This window comes from Abrus precatorius, unplaced genomic scaffold (genome assembly GCF_003935025.1).
Source record: "Abrus precatorius isolate BTA unplaced genomic scaffold, Abrus_2018 Scaffold8, whole genome shotgun sequence".
In the NCBI taxonomy this organism is placed as follows: domain Eukaryota; kingdom Viridiplantae; phylum Streptophyta; class Magnoliopsida; order Fabales; family Fabaceae; genus Abrus; species Abrus precatorius.
In genome coordinates this window covers 1,596,280-1,614,755 of record NW_020874428.1, presented here as the reverse complement: position 1 = coordinate 1,614,755, position 18,476 = coordinate 1,596,280, and the positions used below count along the sequence as shown (strand labels likewise).

The following is an 18,476-nucleotide window of genomic DNA, read 5'->3' as shown; positions in this document are numbered from 1 at the left end:
TTTCTTTCCTCATATTCTCACAATAAATTGGTTGTCTCAATGATCATTGAATACGAATTTTTTTTATGTGAAGAGTAAATTAGCGTTAAATTTATTGTAAAAAATGAAATAAATTATTAAATTCTATTTAAATGGTAAAAATTAAAAAAAATTGATGCATGTAACTTTTTTAAGTGATCATTATAGACTACTAACCTTAAATTTTAGCTATCTATAGTCAAAATTTAAAGTTCTCGTAACTTTTAAATGAAAACTGTTGATACATTTCATACACACACAACAGTCTTACATTACAATTCATCTTATGTAACATTGAATATTTTTATGAATTAGGGACCACAATATGTCTGTACAACTTTTTCGACATTTATCTGCACAAATTGCAGTGGGATACAGTAAGCATTGAAATAATTTTAAATTTGTTTTTGGTTTTTAATGATTAAGGCCCTTAATGGATTGATATATATTTATTTTCATGTGTATTTTTAATTATTCATGTTCCACACAAACTTTATTTGTAATTAGTACAGATTGATTTTTCAGATAATTGTTGAAAGTTCATTTGTCTGTACTTACTATGTTATATGAATCTCAGTCGAGAGTTTACCCATAGAGTAAAATCAGTATCAATGGCTAAATTTACTGCAGAAGAAGTCAATGCTCTTCAAGCAGGTGGAAATGAGGTATGCTTGATCAAGCTATTTTTATTTTTTCTCAAATTTCAAGCTACTAGTAATTTAGTAACAAATGTTTAACATTATCCATGCACAGAGAGCAAAGCAGATTTATTTTAAAGAATGGAATTCTTTACGTCATTCTTATCCTGATTCCTGGTAATTTTTTATCTCTTGTTCCCTAGTAGTGTGTGTTTGGAAGAACTTATGGTTGTGTTTGAATCAAGAATTTTAGAATTCTTGAAACATAACAACTTAAAATGTTAATAAAGAATGAGAAGAATTATGAATGATAATTAAAAAAATTAAATATAATAAAAGAGATTTTAAATTTTTTATGACATGTCATTTCAAAGTTTTTGTGTTTATGTAAAAAATTTCTAACTTAAAATTTAAATACTTTTTTTTATCAGTCAAATATATGCAATCTAGTAATTTAGAATTTTTATGTGTGAAAACAATCTATGACTTTCCTTTAAGCTCCAGAAACCCATTTTTTTTCAAAAAAGCTTCGTAATCAAACTTATGAAAAAATTGCATCATCCCATTCCTCCTAAAAAAATTATGAATGAGTGATGATTTAATAAGATTGAACAAGTGCTTGCTTATGCTACTCACCTTAGCACACCCTTATAGTGATAGTTTATATGACATCTCTCCTAATTCAAATCTTTGTTTCCAGTAATATACACAAGCTTCGAGAATTTATCAAGCATGTCTATGTGGAGAGAAGATTTACTGGTGAAAGGAGTAATGACAATATTTCCAATATTAGATTGGTAATTTTATATACCTTTTTTTTCATCGATTATCATGACTTAACAAAAAAGAGACAATTGAAATGAGTTTGTTTTTTGTATACAGAATAATAAGGAGGAATCCTATGGAAGTAGGAAGAGTAATTCACTTTGTTTTGAGTTCAAAGGTCCTCATTCAAATCCTGGTGCAAGAAGTGATGACACAAGTTTCAGATATTTATATGATGAAAGTAGAAGTCCTAGATATACACAAAAATATATCAGGCAAGGAAGCTACACTAGGAGTCCTATAAAATTTGAAGTTGTTGATGACAGGTTTCGAGATGATGACTATAAAAGTCGAAGACATTCAAATTTAGAATTAAAGCTAAGACAAATTTCAATTGATGGTCAGAAGAATGTGGATAAAGCCCAACTCCCTGTTACACGTTCTTTGGGAGATATATTAAGGGAAAATGCTCTATCTCTACACGAGGTGAACCTCCTCAAGCACAAAATCAACTATTTACTTGTATTATATTTTTCTTGTTATTTGTATTTCTTATAAATTTTTAGCTTTTTTTAGAGTTACTTTCCTTTGTTGTTTCCTTCTCAAGCTCGGAAGCAGCAATGCATTGCATTCTTTATCAATGTGACTGTGTTTTAAGTCTGCACGTATTTAGTCTCATAACAATGTGAATCCCCCTTTTTTAGCTTCTAGTGGTGCACTTATATTAAGAATGTGTATCCATGATAGGAAAAATTCTTCTACCAAGTCTATCTGGCATAATTTGGTGTTGTGTATGCATTCTCCTCATGATTTTTTATATCTTAATGTACTTTTTTTTGGATGCTGAGATAGAATTTTTATATTGTTTTGGAAACAACAATCAAGAACATCTATATTTTTGTTTGTGATACATGTCCTATAGAGTTTGTATTATATTTTAGGAGAACATATTGTTGTATTATGAAGTTATAAATGATCATTTGAACTAAATCTTTCATAAATTTCAATTTTAAAAGGTCACACCTTCTGGTGGTGAGGGTTCTATTGAGGAAAATCCATCTGAACGAGTTATAAATCAAGAAAGCTCCACTAGTTTGAGTTCAAAGTCTCAGGTTTCTGATGTTGTTGCTGGAGTTGGATCGAATACATTGTGTTTACCACAATCAGATGAAAGTAACTGGGCAATATTTGAACCTTCAACAGAGGGCAATGATCCTAAAATTCCAAGCACAAATAACTTGAAACCTTCTACAACAGAGGCAACATTTGAAACAACAACATCTGCAAAAAATCCTTTAGACCTTTTACTTTTTGAATTGTCAGGCCCTTTGACTCCAGGGACTGGTGGCATGTCACAAGTTCCAAGTGGTGATAATAATGATCCAACAACTAGAATAGTAGAAAATGCTTGTACTTGGGATTTTCCACCTACTTCAATAGAACAAAAAACTACAACACCCAACAATACTAGTTTTTGGTCTCTTACATCAAATACTACCACTGAGTTAGCACAACCTTCTAATGAATTTCCTCCACATGCTGAGGTACATGAAGCAAAAGACTCCATTAAAGTTTCACATGCACAAAAACCATCAAGCATGCAATATATTCCTTCTATATCAACAGGTTATAGCTCAACCATCCAACCAACAAATGCATTAGTGAAAAATGTAGCTTCAAATAATCAGGTGAGATATCTAGCATGGCTTTCTATACATTAAATATTGAAATCTCAATATTACTATCAATTTCTTTGGTAAAATCTAGCTTATTCCATTGTTTCAGCCCATATTAGGAAGTAACATTACTAACATAGTTTTTGTAATTTATATATTGAAATGTGTAGAAGAAGAGCAAGCAAACGCCATCATTGTCTTGCATTTTAGAGCCTTAGTTTTATTTCTATTTATCTACTTACATAGTTACTCATTTTGTTTTTTAATTTGATTACATACAGCCATCAATTGCTCCTAATACAAACGACACTTCAAGTGTTTTTGCTGAACCATCTTCTCAAATTACCTCAAAACCTACTCAAGAAACCAGACTTGATGTAGGTTCTAAGTTTAGTAATGTGGAAACTAGGTCTAGTGGAAGAATGGAACTTCCAGAGGTAATAGATGTACTGTAGTCATAACAATTCTTTTAAGATAAAAGAACTTTAACGCATAACTGAATTCTCTGCAGGATCTTTTTACATCAAGCTACTCAGCTGGCCCTGCATCACATGTAGGTTGGCAAAATGTTCAACCTCATGGCATGAAATATGGCATGCATTATTACCCTAATGCTATGGTACCATTATATGCAACTCTATTATTAATTTTATTTTTCTCTTCCCTTGGTTTAGATATGGATGTCGATTAATTGATGTGATGTTTCATTGACAGCCTCCCTCAACCCTTCCCATTACGCCAAAGTCCACAAATCCTTTTGAAGTAATTGAGGGAAGAAGTCTAACCCACGCATCTTCAGTATGTAAAATGTTAATTTAATTTAGTGTTGTTGCAAACTATTCTTGTTTTTTTAATATATTTTAAGCTTATTTCTGCAATTAAACCTGAAACTCTTGTGAAAATTCATAACATAGAAAAAGAAGAAACACTCTAATTGATCAAAGCCAGTGAGATGAAATAATCACATAATTAACTAAATATCAAGTTTAGTTTACACTCAATTCGTATCTCATTTTAATGTATCCTTCTGGAGGAGTATAATTAATTAACGAAATTTATCACTTAGGAAGCATTTTTTCCCGCATGCACTTTATTGATCTAATTTAATGAGCACATATGATTCATTATTATAAACCATTTAGAACATTTGTTTACAAGTTGAAACTCATAAAGAAGGACTTACTTTTAGGACTAAGGCTTAACAATATTTTATGTGAACTGGTTTGTAGTTGTATACTGTTCATCCCTATGGTTAACAACTCTGCAGTATTACAAAACTTATTGATCCCATTAATTATTTGAGTAAATATGAACAAATTGTTAAAAATTGAACATTTTTAAGGGAGAAGTTTTTTGCATTTTTAATTTCTTACTGGATTAAGACCATAGAACTTTCCATTCATTGAGTAAATAATGTTTGCCACGCTGAAATGCTTTTGGATAGGGGATGGAGGAGGGTTTCCTTTGTCAAATACAATGAATGGGTCCTCTAAGAATGTCCTGGAATAGATAGACAACCAGATTGGAGTCATTAAAACATTGATGTTTCTGTATGTAATGTGTTTTTTTTTTTTTTTTTTTCATTTTGTTTAAACTTGATTTCTCTTTTCTGAGATGATGTCTTATTATCTGGTCTTATGCTCTCAACCTCTTGTTTTCTTATTAAATAATTGTTCTAAACAACTTTATTGAAATGTCTTGATAGCTTATCCTGAAGTAAAAGTTCTCATCATCCTTTGTATTTGTATTATTAATTTATTATCAACCTTGTATTCCTTAACGTTTACATATTTAAGGGAAATAAGTAAATTATTTAACCTTTAAGACTGATGGTATTTGTCTATATATAGCTTCCTACTACGACATCTTCGCATAGTAGAATGCCAGCTGCATCACCCAAAACAGGATTAATGCATGTTTCAAGCCTAGGGTCTTTAGAGACAATGGCATCTCAGCCTCCAAATTATGCATCCCCAATTCCTATGGGTATTTCTCTTGCTATCTTCCATTTTCCTAGAAGATTTTATTCTTTATTTTATTTTTTTATGGTTATTTTTATTCAATCTTCTCAGGAATATACATTGATCAAGTTAATAAGGAGAAACCTACCAGGTAAATTATATGCTTGATAATATTTTCTATTCTTTATGCTATAGTCAATGGATTATAAGCTAAAGCATGCCACCAACCTAGTTTCTCTTTTATTCAAAATACTCCAAATCTCGAATGTTTATGATGTCAAATATTCTATTTCTTTTTGCATAATTAGTTATTTATAAGATTTCACTACCAATGGTAAGGTTATATTCTTAGTTGAGAATTTTAATCTTATTTCTAATTGTAATTGCTTTTATAATATTTTGTAGACCACAGAGAGCTGACAGCTTCAATAGTGAGAGTTCTGCTTTTGGACTTCGAGATACCATTCAACATTTAGGTGGGGTGTATGAGATCCCCAAAACTACAAATTCCTTTTCCAATACAAGAGGAAACCCATTTGATTAGTTTAAATATTTGTCATACTGTCACAATCTTTTAGTTTTATCTTGTATTGATCACAAAAATTGGAGAATCACTATGATCTTATGCCAAGTTGAGTTAGATTCATGTCTAATGTAAATGTAAAAGAACATGGCACGGACATGTTCTCCAGTGTATGCAAAAAGTCTTGTGCAAGAGTGAAAACCATATATCCAAACCAACATGGTCATAATTTTACTTAATAGAATTGCATGTAAATTTGTACAATTCTAATACATAACAATGCAAACCAAATTAATGTTTTCTGACTGTCATGGGCGAGAACTAAATCTTAGAATAATAAATTTGATCTTGTCTTTTTTTACTATAATTGTTGTCATAGACCATGTTAATGTTGATTTGATTTTTACTTATAACAATAGATGTTGTTAAAAAAGTTCAATTTTGAAACTAGTTAGGCTTTTATTTTTATTTTATTTTTTTGCAAATATGTTGTAATTTCATTCGCTTGACTTATGCACAAAAATACTTTTTTCTAGCTTTCCCTGCCTCTCTTCTTATTTTTTTTTCTCTCTTAATTTTTTGTGCATTATATTATATGAAGATTCTATATGTTTTTTTTTGCCTTAAATGCATGAGTCTAAACACATAACTATGTGTTAGTCTTAGAGAGCAAATTTGAGCATCAAATTAAGTTAGTTAGAATTTTGCTTTCAAAGAACCACCACATGTCTTCTTTTCATCAATTTTCAACAATGATAATAATAATCAAAATATGTTTGAAGGTATAATTGGATATCTTCTTGGATGTATACATCTAGAAAGTGAACAATTCAGAAGAAGAGTCATGAACTTAATATTATAGAATTATGTCTTTAAAGTTGCAAAAAATATTATTAACAAGACACTCTATTATGATATTATGGGTTAATATTATTAAGATTGTGAGATAATAACTTCTTTAATCAAGATGAGTAATAATGTTAATTTTACAATAATTAATTAATTATTAATTATGATGATTAAGTTTCTTTCTCCCCTGTCAACGTAATACATATAAATTTTATATTTTTACTCATGATTCAACTTTTTCTATGCAAAGATAACAATTTTGTAAATATGGTTGGTGTTATTTTTTAATTAAAATTAAAGTTTAATTTTAATATTTTGTAATAATATTAAATATAGTAATTTTGCTAAAATAAAAAATTTAATTTATAAACAATAATAACAGCATTTAAATAGCAGTACTTAAGTTATAAGAAAATAATAGCTCTACAAAGATATACGCTCAGAATATCTATTCAGAATTTTGTTAATGATAATTATTTTTATCATAAATATATAAAATTATTCATTGAGATGATATGAAATCTGAATGAGAAAAAGTTTACATAATATTTTTAATGTCGTTCGTACGTACACACACCTATAATAATAATAATAATAATAATAATAATAATAATAATATAAAATCACAAATACTTTACAGTAAAAATGAAAATAATAAACATATAAAATAACGGAATTATAGTATCAATGTTATAAAAAAAATAAGTAATTATACAAAAAATATAATTATTCACAATAAAATTACTGAAAATAAAAAAAATATTGTAGAGGCAATTAATTAAAAATTGTAGAAAAAATTATATTACAAAATTAAGAATGGATAAAAAAAAAATGGACAACAAATAGAAACAAGAAAATTATTATTATAGAAACTTAAACGAGGAAGTCACCTACCACAGCCTACACAATAAGGACTTGTTTGGTGGCTGCTGAAAGGAAAATCAGAGTGAGGGTGTGTTGTTGAACAGTGGCAATGGCGATGGCGGCGTTCTCTTCAACAGCAGTTGCAACCGTTCCTCGAATACTCGCATTCGCTTCGTCCAAAAAACAATCCTTATCTCTTCTTTCATCTTCTCCTTCTTCTTCATCTTCTCGATTTCTTTCATTTCCCACTTCTCCAGCAAACCTCACTCTCTCTCTTCGAACCCCACGCGCCCACGCGTTTCCTTCCGCCTCGGCATCAGCATCCGCATCCTTCCACGGCCTCTGCTACGTCGTCGGCGACAACATCGACACCGACCAGATCATTCCCGCCGAGTACCTCACCCTCGTCCCTTCCAAGCCCGACGAGTACGAGAAGCTTGGTTCCTTCGCCCTCGTTGGTCTCCCCGCTTCCTACGCCACTCGATTCATCGATCCCGGCGAGACCAAAACTAAGTACGCCATCATCATCGCCGGCGCTAACTTCGGTTGCGGCTCCTCCCGCGAGCACGCGCCCGTCGCGCTCGGCGCCTCCGGTGTCGCTGCCGTCGTGGCCGAGTCCTACGCTCGCATCTTCTTCCGAAACTCGGTGGCGACAGGCGAGGTGTATCCGCTGGAATCGGAGAGTCGCCTCTGCGAGGAGTGCAGAACCGGCGACGTGGTGACGATCGAGCTCGGAGAGAATCGGTTGATCAATCATACCACCGGAAAGGAGTATCGGTTGAAACCGATCGGCGATGCGGGTCCTGTGATTGAGGCCGGTGGTATCTTTGCGTATGCTAGGAACACCGGCATGATTCCCTCTCGTTGAGGTATTGCATTCTTCTATTCAATTACTTTATAGGCTAATTATGTAATTGGGGACTATATGAGGATTTAAAATTCAGGATTAAAGTGATTAATGCTTAGGGTTTGCTCAAGAAAAGATGATGAAGCAAAAACTTATATATGTTAGATGTGCTATTGATTATGAAAGACTAACTTGAAGAAACTAAACAATGAATGTTAGATATGCAAGTTATGATCATTAACAAGCTTTCACTGTATAAGGACTGCATGAATTGTGGGTAGTTAAATTCTTGATAGTGAACCGAAGAACAGGTAGAAAAGGGTTCCTATGACATTCTTAGGAACTGCAAGAGTTATGATAGATCCCCCGTTTCCATTACTTGTCATCCCAACCTAAGAAGGGAAGTAAGTATTGAAAAGAGTAGGCTAATATTGCAAGTTAACTCAAAATTTAAAAGAGTAAACTAATATTGCCTACCCCGAGGTTAGATGCTGTGACATGCGGAATAATTCCATGGAAACCATTTTCAGATTAATTTGATTGTTGATGTTATTATGGTATTTTAAAAATGAAAATAATACAATGGAGCGGATGCTATTGTCATTCATTTGAGATTTTGTTGTTTGATTTGTTCTCAACATTCAACAAGGTTTTTACATCATTTTTGAAAGTTAAATTAGCGTGTCGATGAATCCAAAATCTTGTTGGCTCGGCTCTTATTTATATTTGTTCTTGACGTAGATGAGACCAGACTTTTGTTCTATGTTTTCTTTGGGGTTCTAACATATGTGTCTGCATCGATTGGATTGGAAAACTTTTTACCCCCCAGATAGATGTTGCATGTGACAGTAGACATTTGGGGAAGCTGGAACAGTTTATGGATTTGTTGGAACTGTGTCAACTTTCTTGGCAGCCACTAGCAACTACCCAATTATTTGAGTACTTGCGGTACACTGCCTGCTCAATTCAGATTCTCTCTCATAATGCAGTTTCAATTAACAGTCAATTCTGCAGATAAACTACTGAATTGTGTATTGTCTTTCTAAGGAGAAAGTTAATTGGTTGAAGATTAGCATTGTAATTTGGCGTTAGACTGTAGGAAATATGCAGTTTTCCTGGATGTTAAGGCTTCCATTAGAACATTTGAAACTATAGATGCCTTCTGTATCAGCAGGATCTTTAGTTTATTCTCAGTTTGTACCAAGTGCTGACTTGGATAGGCCTGATTTTAAATAATATAGTTGATAACAGGGGGAATAATGTTTTAAATTTCCAAATGTTGTACAAAATACAATAACCATGTTTTGATTAACAACAAAATAATATAAAAAATGGCAAAAAAAAAAATGTTTCGGCCTGAAGTTTTATCTTGTATTTTGACTTCAGGAAGATGCGTCGAAACTGATCTCCTAATGCCAGTTGCACAAACGAAAACCGTTTTCAAACAATTTCTTGCTCCAAATGCATGATAAACCTACACATACTTGAATAGAAAACAAAGACTAAAGAGGTTTAAACAAGAATTTTGATAGATGCACCAGTTTTTCTTAATTAAAAAACTTATTGGCCCAAAAAAAAATTAAAATAATCAAAATTGCATATAATCTAAGCTGAAGATATTAGAAATACAATTGAACATTTTTTTTTTCTAAACAGTCAATAAGTCATCATAAATACGAGACAGCAAAGTGAGACATGCATTCATTGTACTCCACCGGTTAGTTAACAAGTCTCTGCATTTGAATGTTTTGTATATGTTAAACAATTTCTTATCTGATATCATGAATATGCTTTGTTAAGAATTCACACATTGGAGATGTTCCATGTCATTTTGACAATGTCTTTCCAGAGCTTATGTTGTCTGTCTCAGACATTAGGCTATGTTAATTCACCTAGAAACCTGTACAAGACACGGTCTTGCCAAGTAAAAGCTGCACCTCCATCATCAATTATTTTAAACACATATGAAAGTGATGAACTTTCCGAGGATTTGGAACTTTATGGATCTGCTACCCCTTTGGTCAATCACTCCAGTAGCGGGGGAACAATTGGAGGGGTATCTATTTATGCTACTCTCAAATTCTTTTAGGAAAATTGTGGAGTTCGGTTCTGAAGATGGAGGAAACCCCCCTCCTTTGGTACTATGTTCTGATCCTCTTTGAGTAGGGAGCTTTTGTCTTATGAAAGAGGTTATTTTGTTTCTAGTACTAGTAAAGTGGAAAATTTGAAATTGGATTATTCATCTGTTGTGCAGAATGTTATAAATAAAAGGGTTTTTCTTGAGTCTTCTGGGGCTCGTTGCATTGTGATGCCTTGTCATGTATCACCTTCTTGGTATAAAAAGATGTCAGAGGGATGTTCTTTCCTTTTCTTCACATGGCTGAGTGTGTTGCCAGGAAGCTCAAGAAGCTAAGTGAAAGCCACTTGAAGCTGGTAATTCTTTGCGGATTGGAGTGCTTGCAACTGATGCAACTCTAGCAGCTGGGTTTTATCTGGAGAAGCTTCAGAATGAATGAATTTCCCCTAGCACATAATATGTGGTGATATTGTTTTAATAGATAGTTCTTTTAATTAAATGCAGTTAGCGTATTTTCTGATTAAGAAGAAAAGTAGATGCTCTGACAAATGCCCCATTTTAAAGACTTGCTTTTTTACTGTATTACTTTTAAAATATTCCCTGTGATGCAGAGTTGTAGATCTATGTAAACTTTTAAAATTTGTGGATTTCTTCTAGGTTGGTTATGACTTATGAGAAATTGAAGAACTGTTGCAGTTTTTCTTGAATTTGAACATACTTATGCATGTAAAATTTGAATTGCATGGCAGTTCATATTTTCTTAACCAGGAGTTGAAAAAAGAATGGGAAGCTACTTCTTTTTATGGGTGGTGTGATTGAGGTGTTTTTGTTTTGGTGTAATTACCTAAGAGTTTAATTTAGGTGAATTTGAAATATTTTCAAACAGGCAAAGTCGACTGTAACGTTTGAGCAAATTTTGGCCTTTCAATTTCTTAATTTATATTCTTCACTAGGAACTAACTCTGTTTTGCTCTAGTACGCAATGGGCATATAATTTATCTATTATGTTCTTTACTTCATCAAACAAGTGCCAACAATATTTGTCTTATGCTAAACCCTGCAATAAGGTGTTAAGAGTTCTGTGATACCTTGGCTATTTCTATATTATCTTTATCCCAATAATGTCTATATTTTGGAATATGGTGGATTTGAATATTGATCTAGTAGTCTCCCAAGAGACGGTACTATGCCACATGAACTGACGAGCTTGAGTGCATTGTCATGCTTAATATTTGGAAAACATTGGAAGGCTTAAATCTTTATTAAACTACAGCTACATCTGTGCATCGTTGTTAGTAACCATTTGCATCTGTCAATGTTTATAATGAATTTCTATGTCTAGCATGTGCATACGCAAAATTGTTAGTGCAGCCGTGCCTTTTTATTTTAGTGTGCTTTTCAAGTAAATTTCTTGAGCAAATTTCTTCTTTTGCTTATTTCACTCATTAAGGAATATATCTCAGTAATGGGTACTCTGCCCTAGGACTGATATGCTGGCCATTTAAAATATGCTTAACTTAATAATTACATGACAAAGGTCTTTGTCTTCCTTATTTCTACCCTTATTAATCGAATTGAACTAATTGCAATGCTGATTCAAAATTAATTCAAGGATTATCTTGGTAAACTGAAAGGTTTAAAAGGTTATTCCTTGTTAAATAAATTGCTTAGTGGACTTCTATGTATCTAGTTCCATTTTGTTTTTCAGTTACTAAATAGTAATAAATGGCGTACCATATGAACCCGATGCATGCTAACTTTGGTTGCTGCTATTTATACAAAATAACCTGGTCCACTCCGTGATGGTGAGGTGAATAATGGATAATTCCATCACACCTTCTGACATATGCGTTTAGAAAGTACTGGTTCATCTCATGAGAAAAGACAGGAGATTCATATTCAGTTAAGAAAACCACGCACCATACAATAAATGAACTCTTAACACAAAAACTAAAGAAAATAGTTTAAAGCACCAAAACAGCATTGCTGTTGTTCTTGAGGTATATCCTAAGGGATGTAGCTTCTCTGTAACATAGCATTTTAAACCCCTTTTCAGAATTCACACTGTCTTTAACATCCCAAAGAAATTAGTAAAGAAATCTTGATTAATGTAGTATTCTTTTTTGGATAATCTCATTTCTAGTACGTGTCCCTTGGGGCACTGCATTTAAAACATTCCATTCTGCTAGCAAAGTTGTGCTCATTGCATCCTGATCTTCTCAAGGAAAAATAAAATAAAATAAAATAAAATTTTGCCATGACAAGAAACACAGAGAAAGACTACTGTTTTACTTTTACCTATTTAAATAAATAGTGAAATGAACTATATTTTGCACCTATGATCACTAAGCAAAGGGGACAACCATTCAAAGTATGCAAATTTATAAAAGCAGTCAAAGAAAGGGGAACCAATAAAGATATCAGTTGCATGCCTATAACCTTGGTTTGTTATATATGTCATATTCTTCAAACATCAAAGGCAGCAAGAAAAACCAATAGTTAAAAACTGAGTAAACAAGAAATCAATAACCTGTTGCATATCACCAGACTTCCATCCAGGTCTTCCATTGCCACCAAAACCTCTAGAGCGCAAGATGTCACTGTTATAGCCTCCAGCTAAGTCATCCTTGAAGCAGCTTGAGCGGCTAGCAAAGTTGTGTGCACCACAGTTAGCAGCAGCACAATCCAGTCACTAGGGCGAACATCTGATTTAATTTTTTTTCACTTACAATGACCAGTAATGTAATATGATTAAAAGAAATGTTAAGCGCATAGAGTAATAGAATGGAAATGAACTCTTAATTAGATTAAAAAGCTGTAGTGTAGAGTCATCAATGAATTTGACGTGAACAATCCGAGGAAGAGTCAATAACCTGAATATTCTAGAGTTATATCTTTAAAGCTGCAACGAATATTATTAGCAACATTCTCTAACATATTTTTTATTAATGGCTAAATTTTATTAAAAATTATGTGAATTTTATTTTTTTCATTTATAAATTAATATTTTTAAAAAATTTTATAATTTTTTTTAATAGATTTTACCTAGTAATTAAGAATGCATTAAAAAATATATTATTAGTTTTAGTTTCACAAGTTCCAAGACAATATTCAATCAACAATAATTTTAGAAGTATAAAGGAGGAAGGGCGTTAAAGGATATACGGTGGCCCATGAAGATTATGCAACCCACGAAAAGAAGCTGATAATTTAATTGATTTAGCAATTATGGACCGTGTAGTAAAAACAAGAAAAAGAAGCTTATGGACCCATAAAAAATTCGTACTATGACCCAGCAATATGGAGGCAAAACAAGACTAAGCTAATGCTAAAGTTTTAATCGCCACGGTTATTATGAAGGTTTAATCTCCATTAACAATTCACCGCAGTCGAAGAATTAATCTGTTACAGGTGTTGATATCATTGGCCATTATCATCCAATCCATAAGAACAAAGCTATTTTTATTATGTTGTGGCAGATAGTAATTAAGAGTTGAAATTTGAAATAGAAAATGGAACAGGACAAACAAATCAGCACTGTAAGTAATAGCAAGTATGGTTTTGTTTTTGGGCTAATTCCAAAAGTTGGAACAGAGTCATGCCACCACTTAATGTTGGATAAAGGCACATTAGAGGGACTACAAGCTCAGCACCAAATCTTTGATTTTTGGCCTAAAGGTTATCTATCACATTACCTCAGAATGAAAAGGTATTCTTTTTAACCATTATTTGTTGTTCTTTGCAACCCAAGAGTGCAAGAATTTTCCTTAGCGTCATCCTCTTAAATGAACAGAGGCGCAAACAAGTCCATATAACTTCAAAATCCTAGGGAGTTATTGCTTAAGGAAAATATTTGTAGTACAACTCAGAAAATAGATATTTAAATGAATCCCTTTTATATTAGTGATTTATTTTCAAGATGGGTATTTATAAAATTGATAAAATCATAAAAGTAAGAGCTAAAGATAACAGTATATGATGTTAATTTTTGGTGATTCTATAATTTGGTAGATGACGATATATACAGTGAGAAGGAGAAAATGTCAGCAACAAGTGAAGCTCTTACTAACTATGCTCTATGCCACTCATAATTATGGCTTAAATCTTGTCTTAGAAGCCCTTAATTGGTTTCAAATGCACTTACTGCCGAATAAGGCAATAATGTATGATAAAGGTAACCAGTACCCTTAAGTTGGAATAGAGTCATGCCACCATTTTTTGTTGGATAGAAGGGGCCGGCAAGCCCATGTCAAACTAGATTCATTCAAGCACCAAATCTTCATTTTTATGTCTAAAAGAATATTGGTCAAGATTCTATAATATGTATGATATTATTGTGTTAATATTATTAAAATTGTGGGATAATAACTTCATTAATCAAGATTAGTGAAAATGTTAATTTTGTAATAATTAACTAGTTCTTAATTATGATGGTTAAGTTTCTTTCTCCCTTGTCAATGTTACATAAAAATTGTATATTTTCACTCATGATTCAACTTTTTCTAAGAAAATATAATAATTCTATAAATATGGTTGGTGTTATTTTTTAATGAAAATTAAAGTTTAATTTTAATATTTTGTAATAATATTAAATATAGTAATTTTGCTAAAATAAAAATTTTCATTGATAAATAATACTAATAACATTTAAATAACAGTACTTAAGTTATAAGAAAATAATAACTCTAAAAAGATATACAGCTCAAAATATCTATTCAGAATTTTTTTAATGATAATTGTTTTTATTATAAATATATAAAACTATTCATTGAGATTATATGAAATTTTAATAGAAAAAAGTATATACAATAATAATAATAATAAACATGAAATAACAACATTATATTATAAACATTATAAAACTTAATAAGTAATTATACAACAAATATAGTTATTTATAATAAAATTATTGAAACTGAAAAATATTGTAGAAAAAATTAATTAAAAATTGTAGAAAAAATTATATTACAAAATTAAGAGTGGATAATAAAAAATTGGACAACAAATATAAACAAGAAAATATTATTATACAAATCCAACAGAAAATGTTAACAGAAGAATTGTCAAAAAAATCTCAAATAATGAAAAAATTATATAAAAAATTAAATTAAATTATTCCTGTAAATAATTTTATTTATAAATCATAATTTAATATTATTAAATCATTTTTAAATACAAAATGGTACAAAATTATTAAAAAATTATAATTTTTATTAAAAATGTTTATAATTATTTTATGTAATTTATTATGAATATAATATCTCAAGAGTCTTTATTCTTTACTTAAATTTATTTTTATATATTATTATTTTATGAAAACAAATCAAATTACATTGACAGAAGTTATATTTACTTTCACATTGTTTAATAATTTTTTATTAAATAACTTAATCTTAAAATTTTATCTTTAAATTAAAAGTTTCAATCATTTCGACCATTACATAATTTTATATTAGTTCAATATTATTTGTTATCCTATCCACATATATTAAAATTAAATTTATATAGACTTTTTAATTTAGACCATATGTATTTTCTGTAAGAGACAATCTTATTCGAATTAAAAATCATTTAATTATATTTTTATAATTATTTTATTTTAATAAAAATTGACATAAATATTTAAGATAATATATAATAATAACTCAGCAGTTAAACTAATAAAATTATTTTTTATATAAAATTGTTAATTAGATAATAGTGTGACTCATAACAAAATATATATAGTATTTTTATTGATTTAACTATTAGGAATTAATTATTTATTGCATTAATTATTTATATTTAATTTTGAAAATAAAAATATAATGAATTTTTATATTTTAAAAGTATATATTATGTTAATAATTTTGACATAAATGAATGAAATATTAACAAAATTAAATTAATCTTAAATTTTACAACCATAACTTACGCGATAGAAACTTCTCTGTAGAATGGTTAAATTGATGATAAATTTCACTCACACATAGATATATATGTGGGTAAAAATCGCTAGTTTCTGCATTAAAGCAGTCACAACTGATGATCACAGCAACCCCAAATTGCAGTCACAATTTGCTTTGCATATACCCATCACATTAGCTCATAATGGAAAGGTACTGATTTTGACCATTTAATGTTCATTGCTCTCATGAGTTCAAGAATCCACCCACAACTCAGCATAGACACACACAAATAAGAGATTCTATTAACTGAATCAACTTTATTCTATTAATTGATACCCAACATTACGTACATGATTATATACGCCAAGTACAAAGATCAAATGCAACAACTGTTCAAGTTCCTGCAAATTTTGGTCCACACTCATTACTATTAAGACTACTATAAACCCCTTCAACCCCCTATTCGGTATCAAGTACCAACTAAATTCAAGAAGAAAAAAAATAAAATAAAAGCATTACTATTGACTTATTTACAGACAAATTAAGAGCACTAGATATGCATGCAATATAGCAAATATAAATATATTTACACCCTTTCTTCATGCTTGCTCCGGGCTTTTCTGCATCCAAATGGTAGAAAGTGGTTTATCCATTGTCCAATTCCTTAGCTTAAGAAGCACATAAGCAATCATTCCACACAAAAAGCCAAGAGCTGCACTTGATCCCACAAGTGAAACTGAGGTGCAAATAAGCGCCACAAAGGAATCTTCTTTAGTATTCATGTCCCTAGCACACATGGCTAATTCAATTCCAGCAAATAGCAGCAACACACCTAAGATCCCCACAGGAAACTGCTGTAAAATGTGTGCCAAAGAAGTTCCCAACACTAAACCCAACACCAATTTGGCAGCACCAAGAAGTGCCACACACCCACCACTCCTACCACCAAATTTGTATTGCCCTGCAAGTCCACCAGCACCATGGCAACATGGCATTGCACCAAACCAACAACCAACCAAATTCATCAACCCCACTGTCACTGACAATGAAGTGGCTGAAAAATCCTTTCCTGGGAACAAATCTGATGACAATTTGCAAACCGCTATTACAGAGTTCAAAATTGACAATGGAAGTTGGGGAATTGTACCCTTCACAAAACCTCTCTTCCATGCATGCTTAGAGAACTTCACCACTTCTATAGAGGAAGGTCCAAACTTGATTTCATGCACCACTTGATGCCTTCTTATGAAGGCCAAGACCACACCCACCACAAACACAATAAAAGCAGAAGGTAGTGAGAAAATGATCTTTCTCACCCTGCTTGTCCTGTTTCTTTCACTCTCAACATCCTTTTGTTCACCCAAATCATCACCTCTTTCCACAACAGCACAACACCCACGATTCTTCTCACCAGCCCCATTCACAATCACAATAAAACACAAACAAACAATGGCCAAAACCAACCCATCCAACCCAAACCAATGCCTAGAACCCGAAGACTTAGACTTTGGCAAGTCTTGATTGTTCCTCACATACTTAACCGCTGTTAAAGCAAATGACAAACCTTGTGCTAGTTGAATCCCCCTCACAACACTCAAAGGAATCAACTTGTACACAAGCTGCATCAACCCTGTCACACCCAAAACAAACAACGTGCCGCCGGTTAGTATACCGGCAGCCATGATCTCCGGCACGCCGAAGCCTGTATCAGACAAGGCTTCGGCGGCAATGGACTTCATGGGCTGGACCGGCATAGGGACCCCATAAATGGTACCAGTTATGATATTATACACACCAGTAAATATCAATGTGGTGCCAAGGTTGAGGTCCCTAGCAAGAGTCAAGGCCAAAATTATTGGTATATAGGTGCCAAGATCACCCATGGCACCATTAAGTTCACCCCATTTTGAATGAAAAACCAAGTTGGTTTTCACTTTGTTCACTACCACTTTGGCTGTGAACCCATTGGCTTGTGAGGTGGTAGCAGCAGCAGCAGCAGTAGGAGTAATTTCCTGTGCTTCAGGATCTGAGATTGTAATCGAAGGAGGGTTTTGGTATGCCATAGAAAACGTTATGTTTGGTTTGAAACTCTCAATCTCAAGTGAAAGATTGGTAGAGCAAACTAACAAACATATGACTATAATTAGCGAAGCTAATATGAATGTGATGTGTTGGAATTGTTTGTTTATTTATAGGGGTTTGTAAAGTCAATGTTAGGAGCAACTTGTCATTTAACAATAATGTAAAGAAAAAACGTAACAAGCAATCCCTTCTGACAATCTACTTTATGTTGATTTTAATTAATTAATACAACAAATATTATATTAAGGGGTTAATTATTGTTGAATCTGTGGATTAGAATATAAAAAA

The 18,476-nt window shown here is 31.8% G+C and overlaps 3 protein-coding genes across 9 annotated transcripts; 2 read left to right on the top strand and 1 right to left on the bottom strand.

Annotated features, from left to right (window-relative positions):
- The first annotated feature begins 629 nt into the window (after window positions 1-629).
- On the top strand, window positions 630-5,602 carry LOC113847827 (probable ADP-ribosylation factor GTPase-activating protein AGD14). Its single transcript, XM_027477120.1, has 11 exons — window positions 630-683; window positions 772-833; window positions 1,357-1,453; window positions 1,539-1,907; window positions 2,438-3,109; window positions 3,379-3,534; window positions 3,609-3,716; window positions 3,812-3,895; window positions 4,948-5,083; window positions 5,170-5,209; window positions 5,464-5,602. Exons 1-11 carry the CDS (start codon window positions 630-632, stop codon window positions 5,600-5,602), a joined length of 1,917 nt encoding a protein of 638 aa, XP_027332921.1.
- A 1,678-nt stretch (window positions 5,603-7,280) lies between these two features.
- On the top strand, window positions 7,281-11,018 carry LOC113846567 (3-isopropylmalate dehydratase small subunit 3-like). Of its 7 annotated transcripts, none has more exons than XM_027474994.1 (2): window positions 7,281-8,163; window positions 10,396-10,978. In XM_027474994.1, exon 1 carries the CDS (start codon window positions 7,404-7,406, stop codon window positions 8,160-8,162), a length of 759 nt encoding a protein of 252 aa, XP_027330795.1. In that variant the 5' UTR covers window positions 7,281-7,403; the 3' UTR covers window position 8,163; window positions 10,396-10,978. The 7 variants fall into 7 exon arrangements, 6 of the variants coding, with proteins under 6 accessions (XP_027330795.1, XP_027330796.1, XP_027330794.1 ...); XM_027474995.1 differs by having other exon boundaries at window positions 7,326-8,163; window positions 10,538-11,018; XM_027474993.1 differs by lacking the exon at window positions 10,396-10,978 and adding an exon at window positions 8,971-9,496 and having other exon boundaries at window positions 7,326-8,163.
- Window positions 11,019-16,628: 5,610 nt separating this feature from the next.
- On the bottom strand, window positions 16,629-18,250 carry LOC113847395 (molybdate transporter 1-like). Its single transcript, XM_027476482.1, has one exon. It carries the CDS (start codon window positions 18,167-18,169, stop codon window positions 16,706-16,708), a length of 1,464 nt encoding a protein of 487 aa, XP_027332283.1. The 5' UTR covers window positions 18,170-18,250; the 3' UTR covers window positions 16,629-16,705.
- Window positions 18,251-18,476: the final 226 nt, after the last annotated feature.

What these genes read in the sequence shown, in the direction of transcription:
- LOC113847827 (XM_027477120.1), top strand. Translation starts at nt 630, where the DNA reads ATGGCTAAATTTACTGCAGAAGAAGTCAATGCTCTTCAAGCAGGTGGA. An exon ending in ATGTAGCTTCAAATAATCAG is followed by an intron (nt 3,110 to 3,378) that starts GTGAGATATCTA and finishes GATTACATACAG; the next exon opens with CCATCAATTGCTCCTAATAC. An exon ending in TGCATCCCCAATTCCTATGG is followed by an intron (nt 5,084 to 5,169) that starts GTATTTCTCTTG and finishes CAATCTTCTCAG; the next exon opens with GAATATACATTGATCAAGTT.
- LOC113846567 (XM_027474995.1), top strand. Translation starts at nt 7,404, where the DNA reads ATGGCGATGGCGGCGTTCTCTTCAACAGCAGTTGCAACCGTTCCTCGA.
- LOC113847395 (XM_027476482.1), bottom strand. Translation starts at nt 18,169, where the DNA reads ATGGCATACCAAAACCCTCCTTCGATTACAATCTCAGATCCTGAAGCA.